The 21401-nt window shown below is 54.2% G+C and overlaps 1 protein-coding gene across 1 annotated transcript in view; it reads right to left on the minus strand.

Moving 5' to 3' along the window:
- The window catches only part of SYK (spleen associated tyrosine kinase), an 87430-nt gene that overhangs the window by 16338 nt on the left and 49691 nt on the right, over positions 1-21401 (minus strand). Inside the window, exons 4-9 of the mRNA XM_008156863.3 lie at positions 20474-20612; positions 17055-17136; positions 16645-16694; positions 15106-15174; positions 2341-2425; positions 1051-1228 (exon numbers count right to left, since the gene is read on the minus strand). Coding sequence (XP_008155085.1) covers positions 1051-1228; positions 2341-2425; positions 15106-15174; positions 16645-16694; positions 17055-17136; positions 20474-20612 — 603 coding nt within the window. The remainder of the gene's footprint in view (positions 1-1050; positions 1229-2340; positions 2426-15105; positions 15175-16644; positions 16695-17054; positions 17137-20473; positions 20613-21401) is intronic.

A 21401-nucleotide genomic window follows, 5' to 3' on the forward strand; every position in this document is an offset into this window, starting at 1 on the left:
CCAACTGCCCGTTTAGGCCCAATCCTACCCTAACCCTACCTGGATCGGGCCTAAACGGGCAGTCGGACATCCCTCAAGGGGTCCCAGATTGGAGAGGGTGCAGGCTGGGCTGAGGGACACACCTCCCTGTGCATGAATTTTGTGCACCGGGCCTCTAGTAAATATATATTTTAAACACACATATACTAGTATACATGCATGGAAGGCGAGCAATTGAAAGCAAGACTTTTATCTATATTCTTGACCCTTGAATCATGTTACTTACCTACTCAAAAACATTTACATAAATTCCTTACATTTAAAATAGCATCGAACAACAAAACCAACTTTATTCATATCAGTAACATACTAATTCAATTCTAATGATTGCATAATATGTATTGTTATTTGAAATTATGGGATAAAGCAAATAATTATACTAATGATATTTGAAATTAGAAATATTTTGCATAAGAAAAATGAGACACAATTTGAAAAAATTGAAAATAAGTTGACAACACTGTTTCCGAATGATTGCATTTTAATTAAGTAGCATGTGTATGTGTGTGCATATAAAGATCTCTCTCACACACACGCACACACACACTATGGTTAGTTCACAATAGTGATATTTGGCTGATACAAATATGACATTTTTATATTCTTACATTTCACTTGTTTCTATTTTCTAATTCTCTACAAGACACCTGTGTAACCTCCAAACTAACATATATAATTACTAGAGGCCCGATGAATGAAATTCGTGCAAGAGTAGGCCTTCCTTTCCCCGGCTGCTGGCACCGGCTTCCCTCTGACACCTGGGATCCGGGCTTCCCTCGCAGCCGGAAGGACATCCGATGTAATTAGCATATTATGCTTTTATTATTATAGATTATCTATATGCTTAATATCCATAATGGATGCTTTTATGGTAACTGTACCAGAATGGACAAAAACTATACCATTGGTACAGAAAGACTCAGGTCTGGCGCGTCGCCCCCCGTGCTTGGGATTAAATGCACACAGCAGGTCATACACAGGCGGAGCGGCGTGGCCGGAGCCCTGACTTACTTTTTCATCTGGTAGTAGCCCTTCTTCACAGTGCCGAAGTTGCCGGAGCCCAGCTCCTTGTCCTCCAGGGTCAGCAGCGTCCGGTCCAGGTAGACCTCCTTGGGCCGGATCTCCTCGGGGTCCGCGTAGGGGCTCTCGTACACCCCCGTGTCCATGGGCAGTGCTTCTCTCTGGGCTTCTGCAGCAGAGTGGGGAGCACAGGCTGGGGGGCCCTGGTGAAGTCCGCCATCCACCCGCCTGCCTCCCGGTGGCCACAGCTGCCCTTGGCCACTTTGGGTAGTGATGGGGCGGGAGTGTCAGGTGGCCTCCCCCGGCCCGTGGGGGCAGCAATAAGCCCCGAGGGCACGCTGTCCGTGACCCCATTCCTGCGTGACTGCTCATTACGACAGGGCTTGCCTGCCAGAGGCGAATGTGATGGGCCCTCCTCGTGGGCGGTGGTGACTTTATTTCTGAAAATGCTGACCCCCCCATCCATTGGGAGGTGCAGGCTGCCCCTGCCTCGGTGGCTGTTGTAACTGTCCGCTACTGCACCTACCAGGAGCGATGCTGGTGACGTACTCAGGAGAGGTTACAAGCGGCTTATTTGCTAGCAATGTGGCTCTTGAGGCTTCAGACGCCATGCAAGGTGTCCCACTGCCCGGACACCTCCCAGGCTGGGAGACACCCCGAGGACGTGGGAGGCCCAGGCCACAGACCCAAGGCTAGTGGAGACGGGCGACTGGGCCGGCCCCAGGCCCCGGGCCTCCCCACGGCCTGCACCCGGGCTGCCAGTGTGACTGCGAGAGGCCTGGCCCAAACGCCTGGCCTGCACCAGGTGATTCAGGGAGAGACCCAGTAAATGACTGCTGTGGTTTGAAGCTACTAAGTTTGGGGGTGGCTTCTGTAGTGATGAACAGATCAAGTTCACCAATAAAAAATGTCCTGGGGTCACCTAGAGACCCTAGAAGGCCGTGCCGAGGCCCATTTCCGATAACGAGGCCAGAGAGGGCACGGAGCTCAGCCTCCGGTGCGGGCCTCACACGGCCAGCACCGTCCTCACCGGGCCATTCCACGGCCCAGGCGTCTGCTAGGGTGCGCCTCCCCCTGCCCCTGCCCCCCCTGAGGCGCAGTGGGCGCAGCACCCGCTTGGACGCGCCCTCGGGACGCGAACCTGGAGCAGAGTTGGCGTGAGGAGGCGGGAGCTCTGAGCAGCGGGAGGAGCGGCTCCCGGGAGGCCCACCCGCCATGAGGGAGGCTGTGGGGCCGTTCACCCAGCAGGAAACGTCCAGGGGCTGAGAGGGCGGCTCTCACCTCTTTCGGAGGCCCAGGGTGCTCCCTCTGGCTCGTAGGGGTTAAAGGTCACGGTGCTCTCCGGCCGGGTCCCCTGCGAGGAGGCCTGAAGCACAAACAGCAGTCACCTCTGCGCTGCTCCTCAGCTGGGGAGCTACTTTCATGTGCAAACAACCACATTGCGCTTCTGCAGGCGGACAGGGCAGACGAGGAGGGAAGCAGAAAACAAAGCGGCTTATCTCATTCTTCCGGCAACTGCTAGGGTCCTGGGAGGGCTGCACGCCACTGGGATCCCATTCCCGCGGGCCTGCGGGGCCTCCGGGCTGCCCGAGGACGGCACCTGCTCGGGCAGCGCTCCCTCCTGCTCACAGCCCTTCCCCTCCACCTGCACCTCCAGAGGCCTGCGGGTTCTCAGGATCCGGGTGGGCTCTTCTCTGGGCTAACTCCTTCCTTCCCCGGGCTAACTAACTCCTTCCCCGGGCTAACTAACTCCTTCTCCGGGCTAACAACTCCTTCTCCAGGCTAACTCCTTCTCTGGGCTAACTCCTTCTCCAGGCTAACTCCTTCTCCGGGCTAACTCCTTCTCCGGGCTAACTAACTCCTTCTCCGGGCTAACTAACTCCTCCTCCGGGCTAACTCCTTCTCCGGGCTAACTAACTCCTCCTCCGGGCTAACTCCTTCTCCGGGCTAACTCCTTCCTTCCCCGGGCTAACTCCTTCCTTCCCCGGGCTAACTCCTTCCTTCCCCGGGCTAACTAACTCCTTCCCCGGGCTAACAACTCCTTCTCCGGGCTAACTCCTTCCCCGGGCTAACTCCTTCCCCGGGCTAACAACTCCTTCTCCGGGCTAACTCCTCCTCCGGGCTAACTCCTTCCCCGGGCTAACTCCTTCTCCGGGCTAACTCCTTCCCCGGGCTAACTCCTTCCCCGGGCTAACAACTCCTTCTCCGGGCTAACTCCTCCTCCGGGCTAACTCCTTCCCCGGGCTAACTCCTTCCCCGGGCTAACTCCTTCCCCGGGCTAACTCCTTCTCCGGGCTAACTCCTTCTCCGGGCTAACTCCTTCCTTCCCCGGGCTAACTCCTTCTCCGGGCTAACTCCTTCCCCGGGCTAACTCCTTCCTTCCCCGGGCTAACTCCTTCCTTCCCCGGGCTAACTAACTCCTTCTCCGGGCTAACTAACTCCTTCTCCGGGCTAACAACTCCTTCTCCGGGCTAACTCCTTCCTTCCCCGGGCTAACTCCTTCTCCGGGCTAACTCCTTCTCCGGGCTAACAACTCCTTCTCCGGGCTAACAACTCCTTCTCCGGGTGGGCTCCTTCTCCGGGCTAACTAACTCCTTCTCCGGGCTAACTACTCCTTCTTCGGGCTAACTAACTCCTTCTCCAGGCTAACAACTCCTTCTCCGGGCTAACTACTCCATCTCCGGGCTAACTACTCCTTCTCCGGGCTAATTAACTCCTTCTCCGGGCTAACAACTCCTTCTCCGGGCTAACTAACTCCTTCTCCGGGCTAACTCCTTCTCCGGGCTAACTAACTCCTTCTCCGGGCTAACTATCTCCTTCTCCGGGCTAACTCCTTCTCCGGGCTAACTAACTCCTTCTCTGGGCTAACTCCTTCTCCGGGCTAACAACTCCTTCTCCAGGCTAACTAACTCCTTCTCCGGGCTAACAACTCCTTCTCCAGGCTAACTCCTTCTCCGGGCTAACTAACTCCTTCTCCAGGCTAACTAACTCCTTCTCCGGGCTAACTAACTCCTTCTCCGGGCTAACTCCTCCTCCGGGCTAACTCCTTCTCCGGGCTAAGTATCTCCTTCTCCGGGCTAACTACTCCTTCTCCGGGCTAACAACTCCTTCTCCGGGCTAACTAACTCCTTCTCCGGGCTAACTCCCTCTCCGGGCTAACTAACTCCTTCTCCGGGCTAACAACTCCTTCTCCGGGCTAACTAACTCCTTCTCCGGGCTAACAACTCCTTCTCCAGGCTAACTCCTTCTCCGGGCTAACTAACTCCTTCTCCGGGCTAACAACTCCTTCTCCGGGCTAACAACTCCTTCTCCAGGCTAACTCCTTCTCCGGGCTAACTCCTTCTCCGGGCTAACTCCTTCCTTCCCCGGGCTAACTCCTTCCTTCTCCGGGCTAACTCCTTCCTTCCCCGGGCTAACTAACTCCTTCCCCGGGCTAACAACTCCTTCTCCGGGCTAACTCCTCCTCCGGGCTAACTCCTTCTCCGGGCTAACAACTCCTTCTCCGGGCTAACTCCTCCTCCGGGCTAACTCCTTCTCCGGGCTAACTCCTTCTCCGGGCTAACTCCTTCTCCGGGCTAACTCCTTCTCCGGGCTAACTCCTTCTCTGGGCTAACTAACTCCTCCGGGCTAACTCCTTCTCCGGGCTAACTCCTTCTCTGGGCTAACTCCTTCTCTGGGCTAACTCCTTCTCCGGGCTAACTCCTTCCTTCCCCGGGCTAACTCCTTCTCCGGGCTAACTCCTTCCTTCTCCGGGCTAACTCCTTCTCCGGGCTAACAACTCCTTCTCCGGGTTAACTACTCCTTCTCCGGGCTAACTAACTCCTTCTCTGGGCTAACAACTCCATCTCCAGGCTAACAACTCCATCTCCGGGCTAACAACTCCTTCTCCGGGCTAACTAACTCCATCTCCGGGCTAACTAACTCCTTCTCCGGGCTAACAACTCCTTCTCCGGGCTAACAACTCCTTCTCCGGGCTAACTACTCCTTCTTCGGGCTAACTAACTCCTTCTCCAGGCTAACAACTCCTTCTCCGGGCTAACTACTCCATCTCCGGGCTAACTACTCCTTCTCCGGGCTAATTAACTCCTTCTCCGGGCTAACAACTCCTTCTCCGGGCTAACAACTCCTTCTCCGGGCTGACAACTCCTTCTCCGGGCTAACTAACTCCTTCTCCGGGCTAACTATCTCCTTCTCTGGGCTAACTCCTTCTCCGGGCTAACTACTCCTTCTCCGGGCTAACAACTCCTTCTCCGGGCTAACTAACTCCTTCTCCGGGCTAACTCCTCCGGGCTAACTAACTCCTTCTCCGGGCTAACAACTCCTTCTCCCGGCTAACTATCTCCTTCTCCGGGCTAACAACTCCTTCTCCGGGCTAACTCCTCCTCCGGGCTAACTAACTCCTTCTCCAGGCTAACTAACTCCTTCTCCGGGCTAACTAACTCCTCCTCCGGGCTAACTCCTCCTCCGGGCTAACTAACTCCTTCTCCGGGCTAACTCCTTCCTTCCCCGGGCTAACTCCTTCCTTCCCCGGGCTAACAACTCCTTCTCCGGGCTAACTAACTCCTTCTCCGGGCTAACTCCTCCGGGCTAACTAACTCCTTCTCCGGGCTAACAACTCCTTCTCCGGGCTAACTATCTCCTTCTCCGGGCTAACAACTCCTTCTCCGGGCTAACTCCTTCTCCGGGCTAACTAACTCCTTCTCCGGGCTAACTCCTTCTCCGGGCTAACAACTCCTTCTCCGGGCTAACTAACTCCTTCTCCGGGCTAACTCCTCCTCCGGGCTAACTAACTCCTTCTCCGGGCTAACTAACTCCTTCTCCGGGCTAACAACTCCTTCTCCGGGCTAACAACTCTTTCTCCGGGCTAACAACTCCTTCTCCGGGCTAACTAACTCCTTCTCCGGGCTAACAACTCCTTCTCCGGGCTAACAACTCCATCTCCGGGCTAACAACTCCTTCTCCGGGCTAACAACTCCATCTCCGGGCTAACAACTCCTTCTCCGGGCTAACAACTCCATCTCCGGGCTAACAACTCCATCTCCGGGCTAACAACTCCTTCTCCGGGCTAACAACTCCTTCTCCGGGCTAACAACTCCTTCTCCAGGCTAACAACTCCATCTCCGGGCTAACAACTCCTTCTCCGGGCTAACAACTCCATCTCCGGGCTAACAACTCCATCTCCGGGCTAACAACTCCTTCTCCGGGCTAACAACTCCTTCTCCGGGCTAACTCCTTCTCCGGGCTAACTAACTCCTTCTCCGGGCTAACTCCTTCTCCGGGCTAACTCCTTCTCCGGGCTAACTAACTCCTTCTCTGGGCTAACTCCTTCTCCGGGCTAACAACTCCTTCTCCAGGCTAACTAACTCCTTCTCCGGGCTAACTCCTCCTCCGGGCTAACTAACTCCTTCTCCGGGCTAACTAACTCCTTCTCCGGGCTAACAACTCCTTCTCCGGGCTAACAACTCCTTCTCCGGACTAACAACTCCTTCTCCGGGCTAACTAACTCCTTCTCCAGGCTAACTAACTCCTTCTCCGGGCTAACAACTCCTTCTCCAGGCTAACTCCTTCTCCGGGCTAACTAACTCCTTCTCCGGGCTAACAACTCCTTCTCCAGGCTAACTCCTTCTCCGGGCTAACTAACTCCTTCTCCGGGCTAACAACTCCTTCTCCGGGCTAACAACTCCTTCTCCGGGCTAACAACTCCTTCTCCGGGCTAACAACTCCTTCTCCGGGCTAACAACTCCATCTCCGGGCTAACAACTCCATCTCCGGGCTAACAACTCCTTCTCCGGGCTAACAACTCCTTCTCCGGGCTAACTCCTTCTCCGGGCTAACTAACTCCTTCTCCGGGCTAACTCCTTCTCCGGGCTAACTAACTCCTTCTCCGGGCTAACTAACTCCTTCTCCGGGCTAACTAACTCCTTCTCCGGGCTAACAACTCCTTCTCCGGGCTAACTAACTCCTTCTCCGGGCTAACTCCTTCTCCGGGCTAACTAACTCCTTCTCCGGGCTAACTAACTCCTTCTCCGGGCTAACAACTCCTTCTCCGGGCTAACAACTCCTTCTCCGGGCTAACAACTCCATCTCCGGGCTAACAACTCCTTCTCCGGGCTAACTAACTCCTTCTCCGGGCTAACAACTCCTTCTCCGGGCTAACAACTCCTTCTCCGGGCTAACTAACTCCTTCTCCGGGCTAACTCCTCCTCCGGGCTAACTCCTTCTCCGGGCTAACTAACTCCTTCTCCGGGCTAACAACTCCTTCTCCGGGCTAACTCCTTCTCCGGGCTAACTAACTCCTTCTCCGGGCTAACTCCTTCTCCGGGCTAACTAACTCCTTCTCCGGGCTAACAACTCCTTCTCCAGGCTAACTCCTTCTCCGGGCTAACTAACTCCTTCTCCGGGCTAACAACTCCTTCTCCAGGCTAACTCCTTCTCCGGGCTAACTAACTCCTTCTCCGGGCTAACAACTCCTTCTCTGGGCTAACAACTCCTTCTCCGGGCTAACTAACTCCTTCTCCAGGCTAACTAACTCCTTCTCCGGGCTAACTCCTCTTCCCTTGCGTGCGGAAGTCGTTTAGAAGCAGACATTGAACACCCACCAGCTGCCCCCCACTCCCTCACGCCAAAGCTCACGCAGCAGCTCGCCTCTATCTGAGCTTCTGTGGAGACCAAGCACCATCGGGGTGAGCGGAGGGTGGCCGAGGACAGTCAGCAACCATCGGCTCCATCGGCCTCTGAGGCGGAGCCTCTGCTAACCCAGGAAAGCCATCCTCCTCATACCCAGAGCCCAGAGCCGGCACGAAGCAGCCGCAGGAAGCCTTGCGCTGTATTAATGGCAACCTTCCCGATTCTGTCTTCGATGTACGTAAGTTTGCATCGTGACATGGGGAAGTCTAATCCTGCTATTCCTAAAACCCTCCCCTTTCAGTCTCTATCTCAGGCCTTGCTGACCACCCTCAGCACCACTTAAACCAGGTATTGCTACTGCATTTGACTATGGAAAACCTTTTTTTTTTTTTTTCTGTGACTTGAGTAGAACTTTTATATTCCCTTGACCTTATTAGTGCCCAAGCACTGGCCACAAAGAAATGAGATGCTGCCAGATTTCAGAGAAACTGGAGGAAGCAGACATTAGGCTTAATCGCATGGCCCACTGCCACCCCAGGACCAAAGCGCCCTCAGGAAGCCCGTGCGCCACCGCCACCGCGGCCACCCCTCTCCTAAGCCGTGACTTCCTTCTTCACGCCGTCCTGGCCACAGCGCACTGCTTGCCGGGCTGACGCGGCTAAAGGACCTGCTCGCATGTCAGCAGGATGTCGTTGGACCCTTTTCTCACCACGGCCTCAGCCCCGCTGCCCAGCTGCTTGCAGAAGTGGCTGTGACAGATGGCAGACTCCTTCGCAGCGGGAGATAGAGCACTGGCACGCCCCCTGCTGGTGCTCAGTAAACACGTGTCAGACCGACACCTCCTGGATGCAGGAAGCAGATGTGCCCTGTCAACTCCAGTGATTTAAAATTGAGCTTCTCTTGGGTCTTCACACTAGCAGAGGAGGAGTGGCTCATTCCAAATGGCAGCCGACCTCCGTCAGAACGTCTCACTGTGGGCGTGCTGTGTGGCTCGCCTCTCGTCTGTGGTGGAGTCTCCCTGTCTCGGCAGGACTGTCCCAGGAGAAACTAGTACCTCCCAAGGCTCGCCACTCCCCCCTGCTCAGTTCCCTCCTGAAATCAAACTCCACGGCAGGGATAGTTTGCACACTTTAAGACAGTCTCTTTTTGGTTCACTCTCTATCATTTCAACACCTCTGATTTTCCTTGCAGGTAGGGAAGTTATAAGATCAGAGACAAAACTTCAAGACGCAGCCCTCTCTTCACCTCCTCCCCTGCCCCTGCCACACAAGACTATCTCCTGGGCTGCAGTCCCCCAGGCAGGAGGCTTCGTAAAAGCTGCTCCGACGCAGCCAGCTGCAGGGATCTGGCATACGACTCCCATGTTGAGCTTTAAAGCAGGTGGGGTGTAGAAAACACGGAAGAAAATACTGAAAGGTAAGCCAGGGGTCAGGACTAAGTCAGAATGGGTAGCGATGGACCAGCCAACTTAATGCCCTTAAACACCCCTCGGGGTGGGGCTGGTGTTCACCCCCCACCTGTCTGAACCAGGGCCAGGAACAGGGCCGAGGGCCCCTGTGGAAGGTGGGACCCCAGGTGTTCCCCCGAGGTGGCTCAGGGCTTCACTTCACCACGCCTGCGCAGACCCCACATGGCCACATCCTGCAGCCCCACCTGCCCTCAGTAACCCCGCAGCTCCGGCCCTGACCCACGCCCTGCTGCCCGCCACCTGGGAGGACCTTCTTTGAAAGAAACAGGAGGTTTTCTGTTGCTTCAGTTAAAAGGCAGTAGTGACTTGATGGTGACATGAAGACAGAGAGCAGGTTTCACGTTCCCTAAGCACTGGATGAGGATGCCATTTAGCAGAACAGCCAACAGCAAACCCGCCGGAGTCAATGTTCAGGGGGAAGGAAGGAGGAGGACTTTGTGAAGAATGAGCTGCAGCCTGGCTGGGATGGCTCAGTGGTTGAGCATTGACCTATAACCCAGGAGGTCAAGGTTCGATTCCCAGTCAGGGCACATGCCCAGATTGTAGGTTCAATCCCCAGTAGGGGGCTTGCAGGAGGCAACCGATCAATGATTCTCTCTTAATAATGTTTCTATCTCTCCCCCTCCCTTCGTCTCTCTAAAATCAATTAAAATATTTTTTTGAAAAAGAGAATGAGCTCTCAGGCACAACGGTGAATTGTAAGTGTCGATTAGTATTTAAAATGTAATGAAGAGCATATTGGTCACTACACCATTGGTCGTTACTGGGTTGGCTTTGCACTTGATTTATTCGCCCTGATCAATAGCTTCTGCTTAGAGACAAAGTATAAGTAAAAGTTGACAATTGCCTTTTTCCTATTTTTGCTGATATCCCCACGGAAGTCAAACCGGCAGGGCACCACTAGATGGCACTAGCTGCCTTAGCTTTCTGCAAGGAGAAACGTGACCTTCCAGGTTTATGAATTCTGGTAAAAACAGACCACTCCACAGTAACAAAATAAAAATTAGCATACAAATCACAATCCCTGATCTCTCATTCTTTCTTTTCTTTTCTTTTTTTCCCCCAGGATTAACTGCAAGTAGATAATGCATTTGACACATTGTCCCGTGTGCCTGTGTTTAAGAAGTGGGGGCTCAGGAATGAACACAAGGGGAAGCGGGAATTGCTCTCTGGAGCTGCCAGGCGAGGTCAGTTCCCTGCACCGGGAGTGCCGGGCACGCTCAGGAATGCCCATTTTAGGCTGTAATGTTTGGACTGCCTCCAAGACATTTGAACCGGGCGATGGCAGTGGTAAAGATGTGGGCATACTTGTCACACGTGCAGTGGCCAGAAGAACCGGCAGGTCGCAGGAACACTGGCTGCGAAGACTGCAGGGCTCCGGTCTCCGGCAGAACGGCCGCACCCCGAAGGGGAACCGGTCCCGCAGCCACAGCTGGGCAGAGCCTCCTTGGCCAGGGCGTGGGTGAGGTTAGGTTTCCTTCCGATCCTCAAAGGTCAACACCTGACCTGCACAATGAGCTTCCCTCACCTAGCAGCAGCGGGGTTAAACCTTCCCTCTATAATGACATGAAACACCCTTCTCAGGCCTGGCCCTGCCTTGCCGTTTCCAACCAGTACGACTTGAGAGTTGCTTTCTCTCCTCCTCCCTCAGCTGGACCCTAGCGGATTGTGTCTTTAAATGTCTTAAACATTCCAACCATCACTATGTGGTACGTGTTGGAATAAAACCTGGAAAGTGGACTGTATCTGAAATTCTGGACACACTCCCACGGCTAAGGGAAGTGTGACGTGCCTCTGGGTTGTGGAACTGAAACCCGTCTTTGGTTCTGGGAGGCGGCTGCTCAGTCCAGGTCCTAAGGGAGCGAGAGGTGCCTGTGCGTCCGGCGCAGACGCCCAGGTGCCAGGACCGCCGGGAGGGTTCATCGCGCCAGGCCCACCGCGGGCGGGCAGAGGGGAGTCACACCTGTGTTCTTTAGCTAAATCCTGTCACATTTTAAAGTACTGAAATGCTACTAATATCTAACAAAATGTTTAAACTACATCTGCCCTTAAGTTTTTATTATAAACTTTAAGATTATCTGATTAATAATCATCTTCAAGTCAAAATACTTTTCATTAACTACCCACATGCTAGATTTAATTCAAGCTTTAACATCCACCTTTTTTGTGCTTGAATTATTAAAAACTATTTATATTGATCAAATTAACAAATTCAAGGAAGTTATTTACACCTTAGCTAAACAACTGAAATATTTGAAATAATTCCCTGTAGTCTTTTCTCATAACTGGTTAAATAATGGAAAATCCCCTTCTATCTGTGAAAACATAAATATTAGTTCTCCTAAAATATTTCTTATGAGCAATTAAAATGTTTTCAATCTACAGTTTAAATCTCACAATTCTTTTATCAATTAACTATTGATATTTTTGGCGTCTATGAAAATTCAATGCACACTTCAAAGTTGTTATAAATTTAAATAAGCCTTCTTTTTGGCCAAGAAAAGTAGTTTCACAGTATTAATCAGAGTAATTATTTCCCAATGTTTAATTCTTTTAAAAATTGATGAAGTAACCTTAATAGGTGCAAGTTTAGAAATGCACAACAGGCCCTAGCTGGTTTGGCCCAGTGGACAGAGCGTCGGCCTGCAGACTGAAGGGTCCCGGGTCCGATTCTGGTCAAGGGCACATGCCTGGATTGCAGGCTCGATACCCAGTGGGGGGCATGCAGGAGGCAGCCAATCCAAGATTCTCTCTCATTACTGACGTTTCTATCTCCCTCTCCCTCTCCCTTCCTCTCTCAAATCAATAAAAATATATTTTAAAAAAAGAAATGCACAACAGGGTGTACAACGAGAAGTGGGTCTCCTTGGCACCGTCTGCTTCTCCCAAAGCAGCTATTTCCTGTATTCTTCCAGAATATTCTATGCCATATCAGCACAAACATATGTGTATGATGTTGCTGTTTGCAATTAACATTAGATTTTGGAAACAACTTTCGATCCCAGCTGCCTCTCACAGTATGCGCATTATTTTAAATGATTTTAAGTATTTTCCATTGATAGACTTTAAGTTATTTCCAGATTGTCAATTATGCAATGTTGCAATAAACACCGTCATATAAGTGCAAGGATATGTGTATGATACTTAGAAGTGAAATCCTGCTTTAACTCTGACGGGTGTTGAGAAAACGCCTTCCTGAGAGATGGTATCATTTCACACTTCAGCGAAGCGTGAGCGTGCTTCCTCCTCACTCCTTCGCCCCACCCTGTCACCGGCGTGCTTCTCTGGGCCCGTTTCACAGGTGGACTCCGAGTACTCCAGGTCTAACTTGCGTCTCATTACAAAATGCAACATCTCCGCCTGCGTTTAAGGGCTACTTATATTTGCTTTACTAAAACCAACCTACTGACATCCTCTGCCAATCTCCAGTTAGATAGTTAAAACCTGTAGTGATTCATAGACTTAATGTATACATTAAGACAGTAATCTTGTATGTATCGTCATTACTAATACTCCCAGTTTATTATTTCTCTTTTGATGGTGTTATGGTTCTTATCCATGGTTCTTTATTTTTAGGTAGCCTTACGAATATTTCCTTCAACTCACTTTAGACATGTTCTCCTTAGTCTAAAGATCTATTAAAAGTTATTTTCTGGATTTTGCTTTCGTCAGTGTGAGTGAGCGGAGCTGCTTCCGCGGGCACCGCGCCGGGTGGGGGGCTTGGCCCCTCGCGAGCTGGCGGCTGCGGCCTGCTTTCTGGCTGTCAGCCCGGCTGAGTCACCAGGTCTCCGCATGGCGGGAGCCGTTTTGCAGATGTAAGTAACGCCCCTAATTAGCTTATTAAGCGGGAGAGATCATCCTGGGTGGCCTGGTTCAATCAGTCCAGGGGCCTGAGAAGAGAGCTGAGAATTTCCCTGAGAGAAAAAGGCGGGCGGGGCCATGACTGACCCCTGGCCGTGGTGACAGCGTGTTGTGCCCGAGCAGCTCCTTCCTGTCCTGCCCGGCGGCCTGCTTATCCAGCCCCTGCAACTGTGTAAGGCACGGCCTGGGTTAGATGGGCACGTATGTGGGTGCATATGCATATACATGTCTGCAGACACTATGCATGTGCATGCGTGATTATGGAGGTACCTATATGTGTGCGTGAGGGTGTGTCTCTTTCACACATAAGTGTTCGCATGGTCACGCGCCCCGGCTGAACTCGGTTGGATACGCCTGGAAGCCACAGGACGGGGTGAGCGTGGAGTGTGGTCTGCGGGTCTGCAGGGAGCGTGCCCCTCCGGGCTCCGGGCTGGGGCCGTTATGAAGCGAGTGGTGAATGAACGAGGGGGGAGCTGGAGGGGGGCCCAGGTTGCCAGGGGCTCCCGCAGGGCTGCCAGGCAGACCCTGTGAGCGGAGGGGCCTCGGGCGGCAGGGCTTCTGGGTCTGTGGGCGGGACGCCGGGCACACGGCGTGTCCTGCCCGAGTCATCGGTCCAAGCAGCATCTGGTGAACTCCAGTTTGGCTGCCACCCCATGGCGGGACGCCACTGATTAGACCGGAATTTATAATCATAACGTTGAAAGGATGATTCACGACTGAAAGGCACCCTAAGTCAGAGCACACTGGCGTCACCTCGGCTGACGGGCACCAGCCTGGCACCGAGGGGAGCCTCTCCGAGGAGAAGGGGCGAAGGCGCCGGGCCCAGGGCCGGGCGGGCCGGAAGGCGCAGCTGTGGAGAACAGCCTGGGATCGCGGGGAATGCTGACCTCTCCAAGGCCAGAGCTCAGTCACCTCCTGTCCTGACCTGGAAGCGGACACCTGATCGTGGGGCCAAAGGAACTGCGAGAGGGTGTGCTCCTGAGGCCTGGTCCCAGCTCCTGGCAGGGGCAGCCCTCCCTGTCACCCCCGAGAGCGATGCCATCAGAGCTGGCATTTCCATGGCTGACCTACACTGCCCGGGACCTGACAATAAAGTTATTCTGCTCAGGTGTATCACATTACTTTCCCCTCAAGCACCACCGCCACCCCTGCCGTGTGGCCTGCCTTCCATGGCCAACCAGGCTGAGAAGGCATTGAGCATGGCTGCCACTTGAAAAGCTTTCACTGAATACAGTCTCAGGGCATCTGTGCTTTTCATCTGTTTCCCTTAAGCACTTTAGGCAACCTGCTTCATGAGTTGGTGCCCAGGGGTTTGCTGAAATGTTTGGAAAAATACCAACTGAAAATGGAAAGAATTATCAGTAAAAGAATCACTTTACACCACCAATGGTAAAAATAGGAAAAGGGAAAAAATAAATCCATATACATGATATATGGGTTTTGAGGGAGGTGATTCATTATAAATAAAAGTCATTAAAAAAGAACTTTTTATTTCCCTCATTATTCAATCGTATAGCAAAATATAAAAATATAAAAATATATGGCAATCTTACTGCCTCAAACAAAACTGGTGTTCCTAACCCTTCCATGTCACCCCGTCTTTATCCGTGTCACATTTAAAGCTCCGCGTCGGGAACGCGCCGCCTGAGCCGTGGAGGCCCTGGGATCTATGAAGCACGCAGCGCCGGCCCCGCTGGGCCGCACGCGCCAACCCCGGCTCCTGCCGTCTGCGTGCGCTGGGCCACCCGTCCCCAGACACTCCGCGCGGCTTCCTGCAGCGGACGGAAGCGGCTCACGTGGCAAAGACTTTCCAGTCTGCGAGTCAGCTCCCACCTGTCCCGCTGGCCGGTGGCTGCGGGCACACGTTAGCAGAGGCAGCGCACAGCGAGGGCTCCGCAGCAGCGGGGCCAGGACCTGCGTGGCAAGCACAGTGCGAGCCCAGCTGGGCTGCCGCGAAGGCCACCACCCTCGGCAGAGACGCGGGCCAGAGCAGCAGGAGGGCGGAGGCGCACAGAGCGGGCCAGCGGCACCCACAGCAGGGGGCAGGGTCCGACCACTCAGCCGGGGCAGCCGGCGGGACGCGTGAGTACCTTTCTGTGGCCGGGCTTGGGGAAGGAGTAGGATTTGATCCTGGAGATGATTCCACCTGCTGTCCAAGCCTAGAAACCGTAAGAGCGGAGAGGGAGAGTCAGGTGTGAGAACAGAGACAGCTGACGGTCAAACACGCTGCTCTAACTCGCTCTCCAACCACGAAGCCAGAGCCTCCGGCCTGTGCCGCGGGACCCGCTCCTGACCATGAGGAATTCTGCGAGGGGAGCTGGGCGCCCGAGATAAGGACCTGGACGTCGCTTGGGGGCCATTTTCCACAAAAGGCTACACAATCGGGGCTGTTCATGAAACTGGCCGTGTTCAGGGAGCTGTGACACCGCAGGCTGCAGGCCAATCACCCAGAGTGAGGGCGCCCCTGCCAGCCCACTGCACTCCTCCTCGGGCGGCCGGGGGGAGGCCACCGCGGGAACACGGCTGTGCACCCTCCCTCTGAGCATCAGGCAGTAAGCAGCCGTTCCAGAGCACCTGGCCCTGAAGCCGTTGGTGACCACGGCCAACAGCGGGCTTGGGTTCTTTGCGTTCCAGCGCCATCCGCCCTGGAGGAAGGGCCCGGTCTCACGGAGCACCCGTGGGCACGTGGAGCTGACCGGCCAGGAGCCGCCGAGAAGGCAGACTACAATGGCCTCAAAGGTGCTCTACCTCAGGCGCTGCCCCTGGCGCTCTCTGACGCTCAGCGATCCCAGGCCCCGCCTGGCGGCCAGTGCTGCCCGGAGCTCTGGGGTGGGGAGTGCACGCCGCTCGCTGCGGGCGTTAAAGGGTGAGCAGAAAACCAGGGAGGTGTGGGGCACATGGCGTGCACCGGGGCGATTCTTACACTTCCCGGATGACACTGCGGGAACCAAAGGCCCACAGTGAGGCCCTCCAAAGGGAGCAGGAGCCGGTTCCCGCTGAGTGAGAAACCGTGTGTCGGCTCCTAGCAGTCTGCAATTCGCTCTCTTTGGGGGCGTCCGGCACATTCCGGGCAAACCCATGAGAAGTATGGACAGGCCACCTTCTCACCTCCTCCCGGCCCAGTGGTGGCATCCCCGCTGCTCTGAGGCTCCTCACGGACCATCCAGCACTGCCCCTCGGCCTTCCTCCGGAGGTCCAGGCGAGCAGCCTCAGGGCAGGGCCCGTCTCCCCTAACACTGTCCTGGCTGACGGGACCCGACGGATCGGCCACGGCACACGGAGACGTCCTGTACCCGGCGTGTTCCGCCCGCCGTGCGGGTCGTGCCGTGGGCCCATAGACGGCTCAGACTGAGCTTGAACAGCATGTCACCATTTCCCAAATCTGCCGGGAGGCATATTTCTGATTTAACACCGGGCTTCATGGTCGTTTTTATACCTTTAGGAAATGGAGAGAATTTAACCCCCAAAACGTTAACTTGGCTAGCCTGGGACTGGGCTGACCTAGCGGACACCAGCAGTGCGTTCACCAAGCGTAATGGAAACCATGGTTACAGGCTTCTGGAAGCCCAGCGTGCCTTTCCTGACCTCCCTGCCCCGCGTCCCGCCGTGGTATTCCCAGGAACACTTACCGCAGGGCTGGCACCGTGGGGCTGTGGGCGGCCTCCAAAATTCACATTTCCTGGCGAGGAAGGGGATGGTTACTGCTCGCCCGAAGCACCAGGACCCCTGTGAGAACAGGCCTCGACCGCAAAGCGCGGCTGCTGGGGAGCATGCAGCGTCTGCACACACTCCTCATACCATCTCCACTCCACGTCTCACCCCTGCGATCAGCACTAGTTTTAAGTTAAAGGTATTCTCTATTTTTTAATCAATGATATATGTAAAGTGGGAGCAATCTGACATTTTTAATCAATCACTCAGTAAAAACAAAGCCTCATCCCCCTTGACTTTGCAAAGGTGGAATCTGAAACACAGCTGGTGATTATGGCATTATCATTATTATCTAAAAGATGGAAATCCCAATGTCTTCGTCACTCACCCGCTTGCCCGCCGATTTTTTGACATGGAACTGTAAGGACTCGTAGCAAACCATCTGGTTTATAAGAATAATGTTCGACCAGCTGGAAGAGAAGAGGTAAGAAAGTGCAGTGAGGTGGCAGGAAAGGGAGTCGAACCTGGAGCAGCTAGCTCCCCTCTCAGACTTTAAAAGTGATCCAGCCGAAACCAGTTTGGCTCAGTGGATAGAGCGTCGGCCTGCAGACTGAAGGGTCCCAGGTTCGATTCCGGTCAAGGGCATGTACCTTGGTTGAGGGCACATCCCCAGTGGTGGGTGTGTGGGAGGCAGCTGGTCAATGTTTCTAACTCTCTATCCCTCTCTCTTCCTCTCTGTAAAAAGTCAATAAGATATATTAAAAAAAAAAAATGTGATCCAAAGACAACCCTTCACTTTCTTGGCGTGTCTGCCTGACCCTCCCCATGTCTCTCTCCTCCCACCCTCAGACCAGGACAGATGTCCACAGGCCGCCTCCCGTCGGGATCTCCTCTCTCTCTCTCTCTCTCTCTGTCTCTCTCTCTCTCTCTCTCTCTTTCTCTCTCTCTCTGGTAGTCAGTCGCATACCAGGATTTGCTCACATGCTCTACATCTGGGTGATGTAAGCTCAGCAGTCAGCCCTTCTGCCAGCACGGCTTCGCCAGGCCCTGAGAGAGGATGGGGTAGACGATGTGAGTGGACACCCTGTTCCTGCCCTGAAGTGCTTCCTTCCTTGGTGGAGAGAGAAATAGTGAGGACTGCTGTTAACAGTGCTGTGGGCCAAGACTTCGGAGGGACCAAGTCACTCCGCCCAAAAGTTTCAGAGAGAAGCCACCACAGGACAGGTGACAGGAGCCGGGACATGGGGAAAGGTGGCCTTTTGGAAAATCACCTTATATTCACAGGACCTGGGCATCTTTGGCTAATGGTTCCCAGAAAACTATGATTATGATGTCTAATTTCTACATTAAAAGTAAATTCATGCAAATGGATTTATTTTTATCTTATCAAAACTATGCAGTAAGACAGCCCTGAGCCCTGGCCTGTGTGGCTCAGTGGGTTAAGCATCATCCCGTGGACCAGAAGGTTGATGGTTTGATTCCAGGTCAGGGCACAGGCCTGGGTTGTGGGCTTGATCCAAAGAGGGGAGGGGCGGTGTGCAGGGTACAGATCGATGTTCCGCTCTCACCTCAATGTTTCTCTCTCCCCCTTGCTCTCTCTCTAAAAATCAATAAAAAATCTTAAAGAAAAAGACAGTCCTTCCTTATATTTCACCTTTTCTTTTCTCATAACAGATATTTTCTCTTCAGACAACCTAAAATATTCATATCTGATACCCCTTCCCTGTCTGTTTATTGGTACCTTTCCAGACCTCAAACTTACCCACTCGTGTGAATGTTTGTTGAATGAATATATTTTATCCTCCCAGGTGACATTCTTTTTCAAAATGTTAACTATTGTGGTAAGAACACAACATGAAATCTACCCTCCTAATGCGCGCTTCAATCTGATCAGCCCTCACCTGCTGCTGGGCGGACCCAGAGCGCCCCCTGTCTGCTAAGTGCAGTGGTGTGTTCTCAGGCCAGTGGTATTTGAGGTTCCCTAAAACAAGGGAGACATCCGCCGTCTCTCCAGCGTCACTGTGTTTTCAGACAACCTATTCTGCAAGGGAGGCTGGGGTGGGTGGACCCGTAGGGACTTCCCCCTTGGGCAGGGGTCTGCAAACATTTCTCGTCAAGGGCGAGATAGTAATATTTCTGTGTTTTTTTTCAGGCCACATGCCATCTCGGTCACAATTTAAAACAATCCTCTAAAGTGCAATAGCCACTTGCATCAGGGACTGCACCAAGCCAGGCCGGGGACCAGATTCGGCTCCTGCTTGCTGACTCCTGCGCTGCAGTCGGGAATCCTAGTGTAGGAATTACCAACAGAAACAGCGCGGCCACCTGGGAGGGGCTGGCACAGAGGCACCTTACACTGCTGTGGAGAAAAACCCATGGAATCACACCCATAAAAACGAAAGTCAGTTCTTTCTTAAACACGGTGGCTAGACAACAGACAATGGAAGGGATTAATTAGGGCTGAATACTATACTATGCCAGAGAAACCCATAAACACGGGACAGCATCTCGGGAAGGGACTTCCCAACAAGCGAGCTGTCCAGCACTGTGGCAGCGACAGACTCTGAAACTGAGGGACGTGCAGGGGAAAGCAGTCACATGCCCGACATCGCGTGGAGTCAAGAGACTCTGGTGGAAAATGAATACCGCCAGGCAGAACTCCACTCATCTCTTTAATTTGCAGTGGACTATTTAATAGGCTACATGCTCTTTCAAAGTGATACCGTTAAAATAAAGCATAAAATAAAATATACCATGAAAATAAAGCATAAAATAAAATAAAATATACCTTAAAATGGTCAATAATGAGTCATATGCTAATGAGCTACACACCAAAAGACAAGGTCAATGTCATAAATGACATGGATAGTGTAACACCCAGCGTTTGGAAAAGAAGCGTTTCTTTTTCTAATCACAGCATTCGGCCCACACCCGAGGTGGTGGTACTGTAAGTGCACTGAGGTCAGGAGGGTCCCGGTCTCAGTATTTAGAGGCAGGATTCTGAGTTGGGACCTCTGGCTGCTGTTCCCACACGAGACTCCTGGCCAGGCCTGGGAGAGGCTGTTTGCCCACATCCCTCACCCACAGGGGTGCACGCACCTGCTGCTCCGGGCGGCAGAGCCTGGCCTCTCGGTATCTGCCCCAGAATGCTTTGCTAAAATCACACGTGCAGTGCCGTCATCCCTTCCCACGGCTGTGATTTAAAATAAAGGCCAGCTAGGCGTGCCCACGGCAGCCCTGGAACACAGCTGTGAGAGGGGTCCGTGCTCACTGCGCCTGAGCAAGCCCCGCGTGGCGAGTGCTGAGGGTGGCCAGGACTGAACTCGGCCGTGAGCAAGGACAGCCCGCAGGCGGTGGCCGGCACCGAGACGCTGCCTCACTGTCCGCGGCTCTTCGTTTCAATGGAGGCTCACTTTGAAGCAAGAACGGCACTGACATCTTACATTCAACTCAGCCTCTCCCAACTCAAACACGTCTGGTCGGCCACCTCCATCCCTCCTCCCCGCCAAGCACGCTGTATTTGTGTGTATCTGTCTTCACGGCTGTTTTCTCCCCGCAGTGCCTCCCAGCTGCACGCACACAGCCCAGAGTGCCGCCCGGAGGTTCCCAGTCCTGGCGGGGCCTGGAGAAGCTACAGAACCTCTGGAGCCGTCTGAACCTCACGAGGACTCTAGACCCGCGCTTCCCATACTTGGGTGTTGGTACTCGGCCCCTGGAGCTGGGAGCAGGCCCTGGCTGGGCAGGGACCCCCGGGGGCTTCCTCGCAGGCTCTGGGGCTGTTCCCTCACTGCCGGGACGGACGGGTACCTGCCAGAGCGTATCAAACTTCTTCCCGTCGGGGATGGAGAGCTTCCCCGTCTTGTCCTTGTCGATGCGGTAGTGCAGCACTCTGCCCTCATGCAGCAGGCACAGGGCGTAGGACCCGTTGTTGTCCCGGGCCCTGATCCTGGAAGACAGGAAGAGCCAGTCACTCCTGACCCCGACCCCACCCCTGGCAGGAAAAGTGCCCCAGGCCGGCTGCCGGCCACAGCGCCCCCACCTCAGGCTCAAGGGCTGTGCCCACCGTGCCCAGGGAGGCCCACACAGAGCTCCGTGACACACGAGCTTGTGACGAAGACGTCCCAGGCCTGGGCTGGACCCGGCTGGACATCAGAGAGGCTGAGGTTCCCCTGGGCGCAGAGCCGCTCAGGCTCCAGCACCGAGACCCACAGGCCCCGAGGCGGGCGGGGCTGTCAGCCTTCCACCACCTCCTCTCTCTACTGAGGGCAGAGGCCCAGCCGCCGCTCCCACCAGCTCGGCACAGGCTGGGGGTGATGCACATTTTGCTGGGAACTTGGGGGCCACCCCCAGGGTGGCTCACGCTCTCCCTTCTGCAGGAGGGACTTCATGGTTGTTGCACAGGATGCAGTGAGAGGAACCCCGGGAGAAGGGAAGGTCACCCACTGTGGGTGGGAGTGACCGGCAAAATCAGGGACTGCCCTGTTCTGCTTCCGCATCCTGGTGGGGGTCACTGGGTGACCCTTTCCCTCATCCAGTGCACGAGAGGGGGGCTTCTGCCCTCAACGGGGCGAGCCCCCTGGGAAGGACAGGTGGGGCTGCAGAGGAACGGGATGGGCGGGACCTCCCCAATTGAGCTGCTTAGCCACCTCGCTCTCAGCCCATTCTCCCCTTCTAGCAACTGGAGCCTGTTGGGTCATGAGAGCGGAGAGGGGTGAGTCCAGACGTGCTTCTATGT

The sequence above is a fragment of the Eptesicus fuscus genome, chromosome 15 (assembly GCF_027574615.1).
Source record: "Eptesicus fuscus isolate TK198812 chromosome 15, DD_ASM_mEF_20220401, whole genome shotgun sequence".
Lineage (NCBI taxonomy): Eukaryota > Metazoa > Chordata > Mammalia > Chiroptera > Vespertilionidae > Eptesicus > Eptesicus fuscus.